The sequence below is a fragment of the Tenrec ecaudatus genome, chromosome 15, assembly GCF_050624435.1.
Source record: "Tenrec ecaudatus isolate mTenEca1 chromosome 15, mTenEca1.hap1, whole genome shotgun sequence".
NCBI classification, from domain to species: Eukaryota; Metazoa; Chordata; class Mammalia; order Afrosoricida; family Tenrecidae; genus Tenrec; species Tenrec ecaudatus.
In genome coordinates this window covers 109,808,887-109,822,041 of record NC_134544.1, presented here as the reverse complement: position 1 = coordinate 109,822,041, position 13,155 = coordinate 109,808,887, and the positions used below count along the sequence as shown (strand labels likewise).

Sequence of the window (13,155 nt, the reverse complement as noted above, 5' to 3'; positions counted from 1 at the left end):
TGTTAGTTCAAAAATAGGTATAAACAGTTGGTGTGAAGCATCATTATATTATGATAAATTTATTCAGGACAGAATTCATAATCAAATATCCAACAATACAATTTAGTGGCTGCTAAAAACAACTGAAGTGTACTCTCTGTTTCTTTAAAAATGCTTTGTGGTTTTTCATTTGTTATTGTTTTAAAATTATGTAGTGATGAATATACTCCTTGGCATCAGGATTTTCCTCCACTATCTACATTTTCTTTACCGCAATTTCCCAGAAGTGAAAGAATGGCATCAGAGTATATGAAAATGGGGGGGGGGGAATCTCGGGAGGGGGCATCTTAATCATCACAGCATATCTTTTATGACATGTGCCAGCACTTCCCATTTCCTTGAATAAACTACAGGCAGTCCCAGGTTATGAACACCCAACTTAGGCACATGCATGTAAACTACACCTACGAACTAACCCCTAAAAAGTCTGTTATATTAAAAATTCAAGATAAATATATTCAAGGTACAAACAAATACGTGTTGGAAGAAGGACAGCCAGAATCCTCCATAGAAGCAAGGATGGGGGTACTTTACTGCATAGTACACTAAATATTGTGTGCCTATACAAACGAATACAAATGTTTCCACTAACTGAAATTAGATACAACATATACTTACCTGTTGCAATGCATGTGCAAATTCAATTTAAAGACAAATTGAGGAATACAACTCATTCTTAATTCAGGGTTTCTTTGTATCATAACCTCAAAATATGTTGATAATTTGATACATGATATAAAGGTGATAATATCATACACAATTCAATAATTTGATGTGTAATTGCATGTATTTACCTATGGATATCTATCTATCTAGCGATCTCATTGTACCTTATTTGAATTTGGATTTCTGGTTTAGTGAAGTTGCATGCAGGGCAGCAATCAGAAGGGTCATAGAAGCAGCCCATTATCTTTCATTTACATGTTCACAAACTTTGAGAATTCCCCTCACATTTTCCCATGTGTTTTCTAATCGTGTGAAAATTTTATTTGGCAAATTTTACGTTTGTCTTTTGCTTATTTTTCTATTGGAATCTCAAATTTTATCTTATTGGTATATATAACCCCTTCCTAGATTAAAGAATGTCATTTTTAAGCAGTTTAATTGACATATAATTCATATATCATAAATTTCAATAGTTCAATCACATTCAAAGAGTTGTAAAATCATCATCAGAATCAATTTTTAGGACTGTCTTCTTCTCATTGTTGTTAGCTATCCATCTCTCACCAACTTTCCTGGTCAAGCTCCTAGGAAACTGTCTCTATAGATTCACCTATCCTGGATTTCACATACAGAAAACATACAAAATACAAACAAACAAGGACAAATACTGAATAATGACTGAATAAAAAAAAACCATCAGTGGAAAGGAAAGCAGAAGACAATAAAACTGGAACAAGTATACACTGTACCAGAAAAGAAAGCAAAGGGCTAAGTGTTACATGCAGACTAGCTACAACTACAGGGATCCGCCCTAGAATGCACTGTCAGATGCTCAGGCCATTTCCATCACTGCTTCAGAGTCAGAGGGGGTTCACCAGAAGCTTAACTCTCTGGGAGAATTCTGCAAATGGGATTGGCTTTCAATGTCACCCACAGTTTTCTGCAATCCAGGTGTGTTTTTTATGTGTGAACTTAACTGATGCCTCACTTAAGACAGCTGTTTAAGACAAGTCTTTAAGAACCCAGACTCAAGGGGAAAAAAAAAAGAAAAAGAACCCGGACTCTATTCTTCCTGCTATCTGGGCTCCATCTGACTTCTTCATTACACTCTGCTATCGAGCACTCTTATCTTCAGTGATCACGTCTTTGGGGGCAAGTATTGAACAGGGCAGGTCATAAGAACTAGCTGTTTTTTATTTGGGATTCAATAAAGCGAGAGGTCAAAATCCATTCATATATCTATGGTGTGAATATGTCCCTAGTTGGCATTAGAGACATTATTGTTATTTTATTGGAGAACATTATAAACCATCCCCATAGGCTTTACTGTTACTACCTTTAATTTAGCCAATGGTATGGAATTTACAACACTGTCGAGAAAAGGAAACTGTACACATATTTTTGGATCAAGATACATAGATTGCTGATTTATACAGATGAATACTTAAGTGACTACACTATTGTCTCAAACAATGAGGGTTGGAGCTAGGGAAAAACTTTCAATAGTGGTCATTCACAAAGGCAAAACTATGCCTGTCTGAATGAAACACATCATAAACAGCAAAGAGTATGAACACAGAAAATATGAGTTTTTACTGGGCACCTTCAAAGTACAACTTTGGAACCAAAGTCCATGGACTTCCACATCCATATCCCTAGAATATTAGTCATCTGCTTCTTTTTACATCTCTGGTGGTTCAGCCTTAAGCCCTACGAAGTAGTGAAGTTCCTTTAATATGCTACAGGCGTGTTTAAGCGAACATTCAGTTTGCTTAGTAGGGGCCCCAAATCAGATCCTTATGGAGTAGACTATGAAGGATAGTGTGCACCTCAACGGAGCAGACTCTAAAATCCTGATTGCCTAGAGTACACAAAGTCTGGGTCACCAAAGGTGTAATAAAAACTAGGTAAAAAGTGCCCATTTCAGAACATGAATTGGACATATTCTGCTAATAAGGGGTGTTTCAGCATTTGTCCCCAGTGGCATGCTACCCCATCCTGTTTACCCACCATTAAAAGTACACTCACCTTCTTCTACACAGAAATCTCTCCCTAGTCCTCACAACCTCTTGACTTGCATTTTGTCTGAAGCTTACTAATCATGTCAACTAATTTGGGATGACTGTAGGGAAACAAAGACTAGAACACTTGTCCTATTGTTTCCTTCACATGCATTCTCCTTGGTACTGGTTAAAATGTTAGGTTATGGTATCTTTTGAGTAATACAAACTCATCAATATTAATATTATATTAATTTAAGACAATTCTTTTATGCATTTGAAATTTTCTTTGTTTTTTGATGTAAAGATTTACATTTATTTTCTTTCCACAGAAAGCAACCCGATTGTTACAGTATTGTTCTATTCCCTATACCTTTGTGATTTTATTTTTAAAAGTCTTATTTATACTAGGTTCTATTTTTAGATCAAACATTCTGCTGAATTCATCTGCAATCAACCCCCAGACTATTGCTATTGAGTTGATTTCAACTCAGAGTTACTCTACAGGACACAGTAGAGCTGCTCCTTTGGGTTTTCAAGACTATAAATTTTTATGGGAGCAGAAAATCCCATCTTTGTCCCATAGAATCACTAGTGGAGTCGAACTCTAACCTTGACCTTGCTGTCAGCAGCCCAACATGTAACCACCAGGGTATCATCAATCTATAACCATGTTTGGTTATTACAGTTTTATATTGATAAAACAAGTCTGCTTGCTTAACTTTTCAAAAAATCTTAATTACTTACTTTTGAACTTTCAGACCAAATTTAGAAATATTTCACGAAGTTTATAGATAATATTATGGGGATCTTTATTAGAATTGCATTAAATCTTGAAATTATTTTTGGGTTGAACTAACACAGCTAGAATATTAAAGAACTTGTCTTGCCTTTCTCTATGGTTTAATGCTAAGTCCTAAATCCACTCAAGGTTCTATTTATTTATTTATTTTTCCACTGAAGGTTGTAAAAGAAGAATTACAGGAGCACTTACCCTGATAGAAGGATGCCGAATATCTAATGCATAGTTGTATTCCCAAGTATGTGAGTTCAATTTTAAAAATTTGCTTATATCTTCTCCTTTGATCCCAAGATTTTGAAGGCCATTCATCATTTTTCCTTCTAATTTCAGCATATCTAAAATACTTTATATTCAAAGAAAAGAAATATGCCAAAATTTTACAAATTCATGAATATATGAACATAATGGAGTATAAACAGACAATGGAATATTGCTTGGCCTTAAAAGTAATGAAATCCTGTTGCATGCCTCAACATGAATAAACCTTGAAAACATAACACTGACTGAGCAAAAAAGACAATACTGTCTGACCTCACTGACACGAAATAAAGAAATACATGCATAGAAACGAAAGACTATTAGAGGAACTTTGGTGCAGTGGTTATGCGTTGAGCTGGGATCTACACGGTAGGTAGGCTGTTCAACATCAGCGGCTACTCCACGGGAGAAAGATTGGGCTTTCTACTCTTGTAAACAATTATAGTCTTGGAAATCCACAAGGGGTCGCTATGTGTCAGCATTGACTCAGTGGCACTGAGTTTGGTTTGGAAAGATTATTAGCAGTACCAGCAATGGAAGGGAAGGTAAAGGGAGTAGTTTTTGCTTAGGAGATAATGAGTTTATGTTAATAGTGGTACAATAATTTGTAACAGGATAGTATTAATGGCTATACAACATGAAGAATGCCCTCAATGTCACAGAATCATACATTTAACAATAGTTGAGTTGGCAAATATTTTATTGTGGATATATTCACCAATTCACCACAATAAGTTTTAAAATACAAAAAGCTCAGATCATACCACTGAGTCTCAGGCAGGTGACTTGTCCTGTCCAGGGTCACTCAATAGAAGAGTGACAGGAATGGAATTAGAAGGCTATAGAAATAAATCAATATCTAGCTCTTTATACATATCTGTATCTATAAACTATGGTAAACCTTATTTTAATGTACAGAGGTAAACATTTACTAAACAAAGAACTCTATTATTTTAAAAATCAAGAATCACAATCATTATCTATTTTAGTTTCTCTTTTTTTTAATTTGACGTTTCAACTTTTTTGGAGGGAGGGGCTCATACAACTCTTATCACAATCCATACATACATCAATTAAGTAAAGCACCCTTATATATTCGTTGCCCTCATCATTCTCAAAATTCGCCTTCTACTTGGATTCCTGGAATCAGCTCATTTTCCTTTTTTTCCCTTTCCCTCCCTCCCTGCTCCCCCTCCCTCATGAACCCTTAATAATTTATAAATTATTATTTTATCTTACTTACACTGTCCAGCATCTCCCTTCACCCACTTTTCTGTTGCCCATGCACAAGAGAGGAGGTTATATGTAGATCTCAGAGATCGGTTCTCCCTTTCTACACCCCCTTCCCTCCCAGTGTCGCCACTCTCACCATTGGCCCTGAGGGGTTCATCTGTCCTGGATTCCCTGTGTTTCCAGTTCCCATCTGCACTGCTATGCATCCTCTGGTCTAACCAGGTTTGCAAGGTACAATTGGGATCATGATAACTGGAGGGGAGGAAGCGTTCAAGAACTAGAGGAAGGTTTTGAGTTTTGACATTTCAACTTAAAAAAAGAATTAAGAAAAGAGCAAAATGTGGATTTTAGAATTCACTCAATGAGAACTAGAGAGAAAAAAAGCTACATTTGAAAATGGTGGTATGAGTTCCTAATAAAGCTTTTTTTATAGTCTCAAGCTGCTCCATGTGCACAACTTTAACTCTACATGCTTGTGAACTAGACAAGCCTGACCACTGCTTAATGAAACAAACTGTTGACTACATAACAAAAACAAAAATGCCAGGTGAGTCTGACAAAAAGAACATTCGCTTGAATAATACAAATCACTAATCTATTAATATTTGATCTGTGCTATATGAGTATTTCCTGATATGACTTGAAATTCTTAACCTCTAAAAATTTCTCATAGGTAAACTTTGGATTATCTGGGTAAAGTTCTTTCTACTTACATTTATGTGCTTCCTGTTCAGATTCCTTCTTGTATGATAATAGTCTAATGTTTCCCAACGGTTTTGAAATGATAATCTGTATTAACTTAGCTTAGGTTTCAAGGAAAACTACCAATAGAAAAGCTAGAAACAGTATGGTACATTGGAAAGGGTAAAGGATTTGAATTCGCTACTACTAGCTCCGAGGGAAAAATGAGGCTTTCTACTCCCCTAAAGAGTTACAGTCTCAGAAACCTACAGGAGCAGTTCTTCCCTGTCCTATCGGTCACCAAGAGTCAGAATTGACTGGATGGTAGTACACTTTTGAGTACTACTAAAAAGTTTGTATGAGTCCTCACTTGATTGGGTCTTGGTTTCCTCATATGTAAAAAATAATAATAATTACATTTTAGGGTTTTAAGATTAAGCAAGAGTGTAGTGGTTTCACATTAAGCTGCTATCTGCATGGTCAACAGTTCGAAACCACAAGCAGCTCTGCAGGAGAAAGACTGAGATTTTTACTCCAGTAACAGTTAGAGACCCACAGAGGGTCACAGTGAGCCGGACGCCATGGCAGCGAGTGTGGTTTGGTTTTGAAATGTGGGCCCAAAGCTGTCTTTGATAAGCATCAGTTTCTCCTGGTGCTTCCTAAATCTTTGACTTAAAAACTGGTTCTTCATATATGCTAGGTTTATTTATCAGGAATATCTCTCAAATCTGGATTTTAAAGTAATCATTTTGGTGCTTCTCTTTTAAATAATTACTACCTTTGCGGTTGTTTTGGACACTCCACTAGCTCTTCCTGCTTTGAGTCATGACGGAAACACTAATTTGGCTCCATAATCTGATCCTTGCCGAATTGTCAACTGGGAGCACTTTTGCTTCAATTCCATTTCCAGACAGGCCATACTAGACTTGTTATTTTCTCAACTAGGCTCTGCTCCCAAAACCTACATTTCCACCTTAGCCAGATTCATCCTCTGCCATAACTATCAAAACTATGTCATAAATATCTTTGATCTCAAATATCGCTTGCTTGAAGAAGCCTGAAATTCACTGTCCTAACGCTCCAGCATTAAGGAGTAGTTTGAATTTCTGAAGCTTGCACATGCAAAGCACTGTCACACCATAAACACCGTGGATGTCACTTGTCATCCAGTTGGCTTCAACTCATGGGAATCGTAAGTATAAGAGAACGAAACATTGCCCGGTTTTGTTCCATCTTATGATCTTTGATATATTTCAGTCTCGTGCCTTGTGGGCATTCCCATGAAAAGATGGCACTCTATAAACCAGGATATGCTTTTCTATGGATTGATCTTTCCAGACAATACATTCAGAGTGAGTCACAGAGTCACTGTCTTCATGTCTAAGGTACATTTTGGTTTATTTATTCTGATTGATTTAATTCATTCTTCCAGTAGACCATGGTATATTCAGTATTATTTCCCAATACCACATTCAAATGCATTAATATTTTCTTTTTTTACTGTCCACCTTGTGCATGCATAGAGGTGACTGAAAAGAACCAGATGTGGGCAAGAACCGCCTTCGTCATCCAGGTGACATTTTTGGTTTTTAACACTTACAAGAAGACTTTTGCTGAGCATCTGCCCAATGGATCGTTTCTATTGCTCAGGCTACATTTTGCATCTACTGATCCTTCTTCCTGGCTTCCAACTATTGCAATCCAATCATTATTAATTCCAATTAGTAGTCATTATAAACCTTATTGAGGTACAACTACTATTATCCTATCCGTGTATACATTTCACTAAGACAAATGATTTTTTTCTCTGACTTAAACTGGATCCCCAATACTTAGTTCTTATAGCATAATGGCCACTCAAATATCCACCACATTAAAATTAAAATGTAAGATCAGACGGTGCTTATATTAAAAATGCATTTTTAAAAACTCAAAAGAATTCAGAGACAGATAACTTCAGTAAGAAACAAAAAAAACTGTATAAGTGAAAATATCAAGCCAATTTTATTACTTCTTTTTTATACTGTAGTAACATTCAAACAGGAGCAAGTTAGTTTTCCAGGTAAGTAATTTGCAGTTCATATCAGAGTCAATTTCTGACCTGCCAGGTCTACAGTTGAAGTGACTATTTAGTGGCAAGAATCTTAATAGAAACTATTTCACAGGCTAAAACTGCATAAATTAAGGTAAATGCGATATAAGACACAGTCATGTGCCTCCTCAGATGTCTTAGTTTTACCTGCCTTTTCCTCTTGTCACTTCCAAAGCCTCTTCCTATCTTAGCTCCTGGGAGGTGAGAGGTAGTCTGGAGCAGAGCCTTCATTGACTGAGTGTTGACCCGAGCCATGGAGGCCTTAGTGCAGCAGTCTCAACCTGTGGGTCGTGACCCCTTTGGGGGCTGAACAACCCTTTCATAGAGGTCGCCAGATTCATAACAGTAGCAAAATGACAATGATGAAGTAGCAACAAAAATCATGTTATGGTTGGGGGGGGGGTCACCACAACCTGAGGAGCTGTGTGAAAGGGTCGCAGCCTTAGGAAGGTGAGAACCACTGCTCTAGTGACTCTCACGACTTCCAGGATCTGCAGAAGAAAGGGGTGGTGGAGCACACACAGTCTAGGACCTCTGTGGACAGTAAAACTCGGAAATGCAGTGAGAGAAGGGTGGGTGGGGGGATGTGATACCCTGCCTTTTCCTTATCCCTCATGGCAAATTCTGCATTATTCATTACATTGGACGTCTACCTAGCGCCAAGATGTAAATTTAATATTATGACTTTTTTTCCTTTCTTTTTCCTAAAAGATTTTCTTCCCTTCATCGACTCCTTCATGCTGCTTTTTATCCCACACACACTGATTTTGTTTTGAGAAGCTTCTTGGACTATTTTGTTCTCAAATGCCAGAAGATGCAAATATGCTTCCATCTCATCTCGGTCTTCTTGAGGAAGTTATTAGAACTCTAGCAGGTGATCCCATCAATTAGGAACAAAATGGAGCACATTTCCCAGCAATCACGCAACACTGGGCAGAGGAGCCAGCGCATTTCTAGTCCTTGATCATTCAGTGCACTCCTCCTGCCAGGACAGTGTCCCTGCGCACTACCGCAGCAGACTTCCGAACATTCACACGCCATCCACACCCTCTTTTCACTCTTTTCTCATGGCTCCTGAGCACCAATATAATGTTTGCCCTCCAAGTTTACGTAAGCATCTAAGAACCCCTCTGCTTTTCTACTGTGTACTACTTGTTCTTCATATCACAGGTTCTCTCTCTTTTTTTTTTAACCAATGCAAGGTTCAAAGATTTCACTAAATAAAAGAAAGCTTAATCTGATATGAGGCAAGATGACTTTGAGGTAAGTTTCAAATGAATCCATCTATTTCTCTATTTTTCCTACAAACTTTTATTTCCAAACTCATGAGAAAATGGAACCTAATTATCTAGTTAATTCCAGTTCCACAGACGTATGAGAAGACTTCCAACAGTTCATGGAAAACATTATCTTTTAATGCCACGGATATTTTGAAGTCCTCTGGCATATTCAATTCACAGCTGAATATATAACTAAATGCTGTATGTATTAGAATCATGTCATTATATGGGCCAATGCCCACTACTAAGTAAAGGACCTCACAATTTGGGCCCAGAGCACTTTTTCTGAAGCTATTTTTGATGGAAGGATCTAGATAGTATCCAACCTTATTTCTTTCAAATTTCCCTTTTGATAACACACCTTATATTCCGATAAAAGCACTTTATAATCTTACTATTTTTTCTTCTGAGAAAAGCCGTCCCTTTCTAGAAAGTGGGGCTCTCTGGTTGCTAAACCACCTTCCAGTACTTTTCCTGCTATATCACTAAGATACTCTTTAAAAACAAAACAGTTTGGAACAATGAGAATATAGGATTCAAAGGCCTCCGTTTTCTCATCTGAACAAAATACCTACAAGATCTCTTGTAGTCCTGACATTCTAAAATGCTTCAAGCTCTCGTATGTGAAACCACACAAAAATAAGCCTGTTTTTCGCAATCAAATACATGCATTTGCTTTAACTTTAAAGTGATTTTTGTTTTGACAAATATTCGAGATGTTTACTTGTTACATAAACAGTACTTTGTTTGCTACCAATAATTTAATACTTACCTAAAAGGATCATTTGTATCCATATCAATACGAAGTCCATTTATATATAGACTAGTATCACCTGCTTGAATATCATATCTATCTTGGAGAACCTTGAAATAGAGCAGAATAACAGTTAAGTACCTGATATAAAAATAGCACTCTAACCCAGAAGGTCAATGAATTATTTCTATAGTCAGATAATAAGCATTTTAGGTTCTGCCCACCTAACAGATTCTGTAACAACTACTAAATCCTGTTTTGGTTGCAAGAAAGCAGCCACAGACAATACATAGTTTTAAAGTGCACATACCTATGTTCCAATCAAATTCTAATTTACGAGAACAGGGAGCAAGCTGGATTTGACCTGTGGGCAGGAGAACCTCTGAAAGCTGGTCACAGGCCCCCACAGCAGCACTCCCAGCGGTGTTAGCTACTTTGCACTCACAGCCTAGTGGGGGCCAGGGTCATCACGGGAGCCACCGTTTGGGAGCACTAGAAAATGTACCTCTGTCAGACCACAGCACGGCCGAGCCTAAGCGGGTAGCCATAGCCCAGAGGGTGGGGGTGGGGGTGAATTCAGGTCCAGTTGCCCAAGAAGAAAACAACCTCTCTGATGATTAAGTTAGATCTCCTCCCCTGGGGTCAGCGTGACAGTCCCGAAATCAGGGCACCCCATGAGCCCAATATCAAAAAGAGAAAAAATATTTTCTCAGTAACAACTGCACATCCCAGACTGATTGTTTAACTCGGAGACAAGCAGGCAGAACAAATACTTTGACATGCATTAGCATAATAAGGGAGCCAGTGTTAAGGAATGCCAGAGGTTAGCTGCAGAGCCCTGAGTTTTTCAACATAACAAAGAGCCCCAAGAGCAAGCCTCAGTTTCGGAATATCCCACTGAGCACAAACCCAGAGTCCATAGCCAGGGTTCCAGTTTAATTCAATTCTAGCTGGCGGGGGACGGGGGCAGCAGGAAGAAGAACTCTGAGCTATTGGCTATTGGGGCATCAGTGGTCATGGCACAAGCTAGGGCAACTCCTCAAGCCCAACTGGGGGGCGGGGGGGAGGGAGGAGCTACTATCCGCCCTCAGTGACCCTACACACAGCTGGTGAGGTCCTTGCTGTTCTCCAGTGGCTGGGACTCCCTTGCCTGTCCGGGAAACCCCCTGCTGCAGTACTGCATACAGCAGAAGGCAGCCCTACCAGTAATCTCCAGTGCTCAACACGGCTGCTGGAATCGCTGCCTGGCCTCTGCTGTGACCTTGCCTTCGAGGGTAGTTCCGCCCAGCATCTGTGGGACCCTACACCAATCGGGCACACTACCCCGCTACTTTGAGGCAGGGTTGGAACTCTTCCAGCCTCACAGTCAGGAGATCAGGCCTCAGCTACCTCCTTACTATTCCTTTTCTCCCTCTTTATTCTCTCTCCCTTCTCTCTTTCCCATTGCAGTCAGTCTCAAGGGGCCCAGTTTGTTTTTTCTCTTTTTCTTTCTTTTTCCTCTTCTCTCCCTCTTTCCTTTTACCCACCACTGGTGGCTTCCGGGCCACTTCCCTCAGCCTAGGGCAACTCTGCCCAAAGAGCAAGGGGAACTCCAGCCTGCCCTCTGTGGGAGGGCTGCACACCACACATGGCAGCTGTGACAGCCCTCTACAGCGCTCACACTGCTGGGGAAACTTCCCTGTGGCATCTATGGAGATCCTCCCAACTAGGGCAATTCTGCCCAGCACCAGCGGGACCCTGCACTAAAAGGGCACACCAACCTGCGACTCACTTTACCACCACAGTCAGTCTTGGTGAGCACAGTTGTGTTTTCCCTTCTTTTTCTTCTCTTTTTTGTTTCTCTCCGCTCCTTCTGTTTCCTTCCACATGCCGCTGCTGGCTTCCAGTCCCTACCCCAGAGCTCCAGCCTGCCCCATGTGCAGTGCTGTACACGGACGGCATGGCGCTCAACTTCCTTTTCCTCTTTCCTCTTTCCTTTTCACTTGTTCTTCTTTTTCCCTCTTCTGTCTCTTCATTTCCCGCCAGTCTCAGCAGACTCCGTTTTTCTTTTTTGTTGTTTTCCTTTTTTGACTCTGTTATTGCTTTGTCTTTGCTTTTGTGTGTGTGTGTGTGTGTGTGTTAGTTTTTAATTTTTACTCTTGTCTTTTCTTTTCACTCTATTTCACCTCTTCTCCCTCTCCTTCCTTTCACAATCCACTCACGGCCTCCAGGCCACAGCCCAGCTGGGGGAGCTCCTGGCTACACTGTTGGCTTTAGGACACAGCTTGCTGTGCACTGGCTGCTCTGAGCCGGGCTATCGAGGCCTGGTGGGCCAGGATGTGCTCCACTCTCTCTTCCTCCCCAGTCACTAGCTCGCATGTGCTCTGATCAGACATGTCCCTCTCCCTGAGCTGCAGCTTCAGTACTGTCCTCTAAAGTAAATTCTTCTGGGGGTCCTATAGCTACCTCGTATTCTTCCAATTCTCCTATCTCTACAAAAGAGGGCTTTAAAAAATTCCATTATCTGTTAATTCGATTTTTCCATGAAGCCCCCTTGTATTTTCACTCTGCTTCCAAATAATTGCAAATAATTAGACAGAATAACCAATTAGTTTGAACTTTCAAATGTGAAACATAAAGTTGCAAGAGTATATGATATAAAATTAAGAAATCAAGAAACAGAAATTAAAACACTAAAACTAATCAAGTGTACTGCTTTTGAGTCAATTGGATTTTTGAGGCTGTAAATCTTTATGGGAGGAGATAGCCTCATCTTTTTTCTGAAGAGTGGATGGTAGGTTAAAACCACCAACCTTACAGTGAATGCTTACTGATAAAACAACCCAAAACCAAACTCACTGCCACTGAGTCACTTCCTGAAGGACATAACTTTTTTACAGGAGAGCCTCATTCTCCAGAGAATGGCTGGTAGCTTATATGTAACACAGATACAAGTGTGCTGACTTTCCGTAGGTGAAAACAACTCACACAGAGGAAACCGATCACAACGATTTACATATAACCCCCCTCTAGGGGGATGGGGAACAGAAAAGTGGGTGAAGGGAGATATCGGGTAGTGTAAGACATGAAAAAATAATAATTTATAAATCATCAAGGGTTCATGAGGAAGGGGGAAATGAGAAGCTGATACGAAGGGCTCAAGTAAGAAGAAATTGCCTTGAAAATAATGACGGCAACAAATGTACAAATGTGCCTGACACAATGGGTGTATTGATTGTGATAGTTGTACAAGTCCCCAATAAAATGATTTAAAAACAAAACAAAAAACCCCACTAGTTCAGATATTTCTTGCAAATCATTTTTTTTTTCAAGCAAAAGGTTTACACCAACTGAGCAAATACTTATCTCAT

At 39.4% G+C, this 13,155-nt stretch overlaps 1 protein-coding gene across 2 annotated transcripts in view; it reads right to left on the bottom strand.

Moving 5' to 3' along the window:
* UGGT2 (UDP-glucose glycoprotein glucosyltransferase 2) overlaps window positions 1–13,155 on the bottom strand; it is a 264,459-nt gene that overhangs the window by 165,093 nt on the left and 86,211 nt on the right. For both annotated transcript variants that reach the window (XM_075532610.1, XM_075532611.1), the window contains 2 exons: window positions 9,824–9,915; window positions 3,700–3,850 (listed from right to left, as the gene is read on the bottom strand). In XM_075532610.1, coding sequence (XP_075388725.1) covers window positions 3,700–3,850; window positions 9,824–9,915 — 243 coding nt within the window. The remainder of the gene's footprint in view (window positions 1–3,699; window positions 3,851–9,823; window positions 9,916–13,155) is intronic.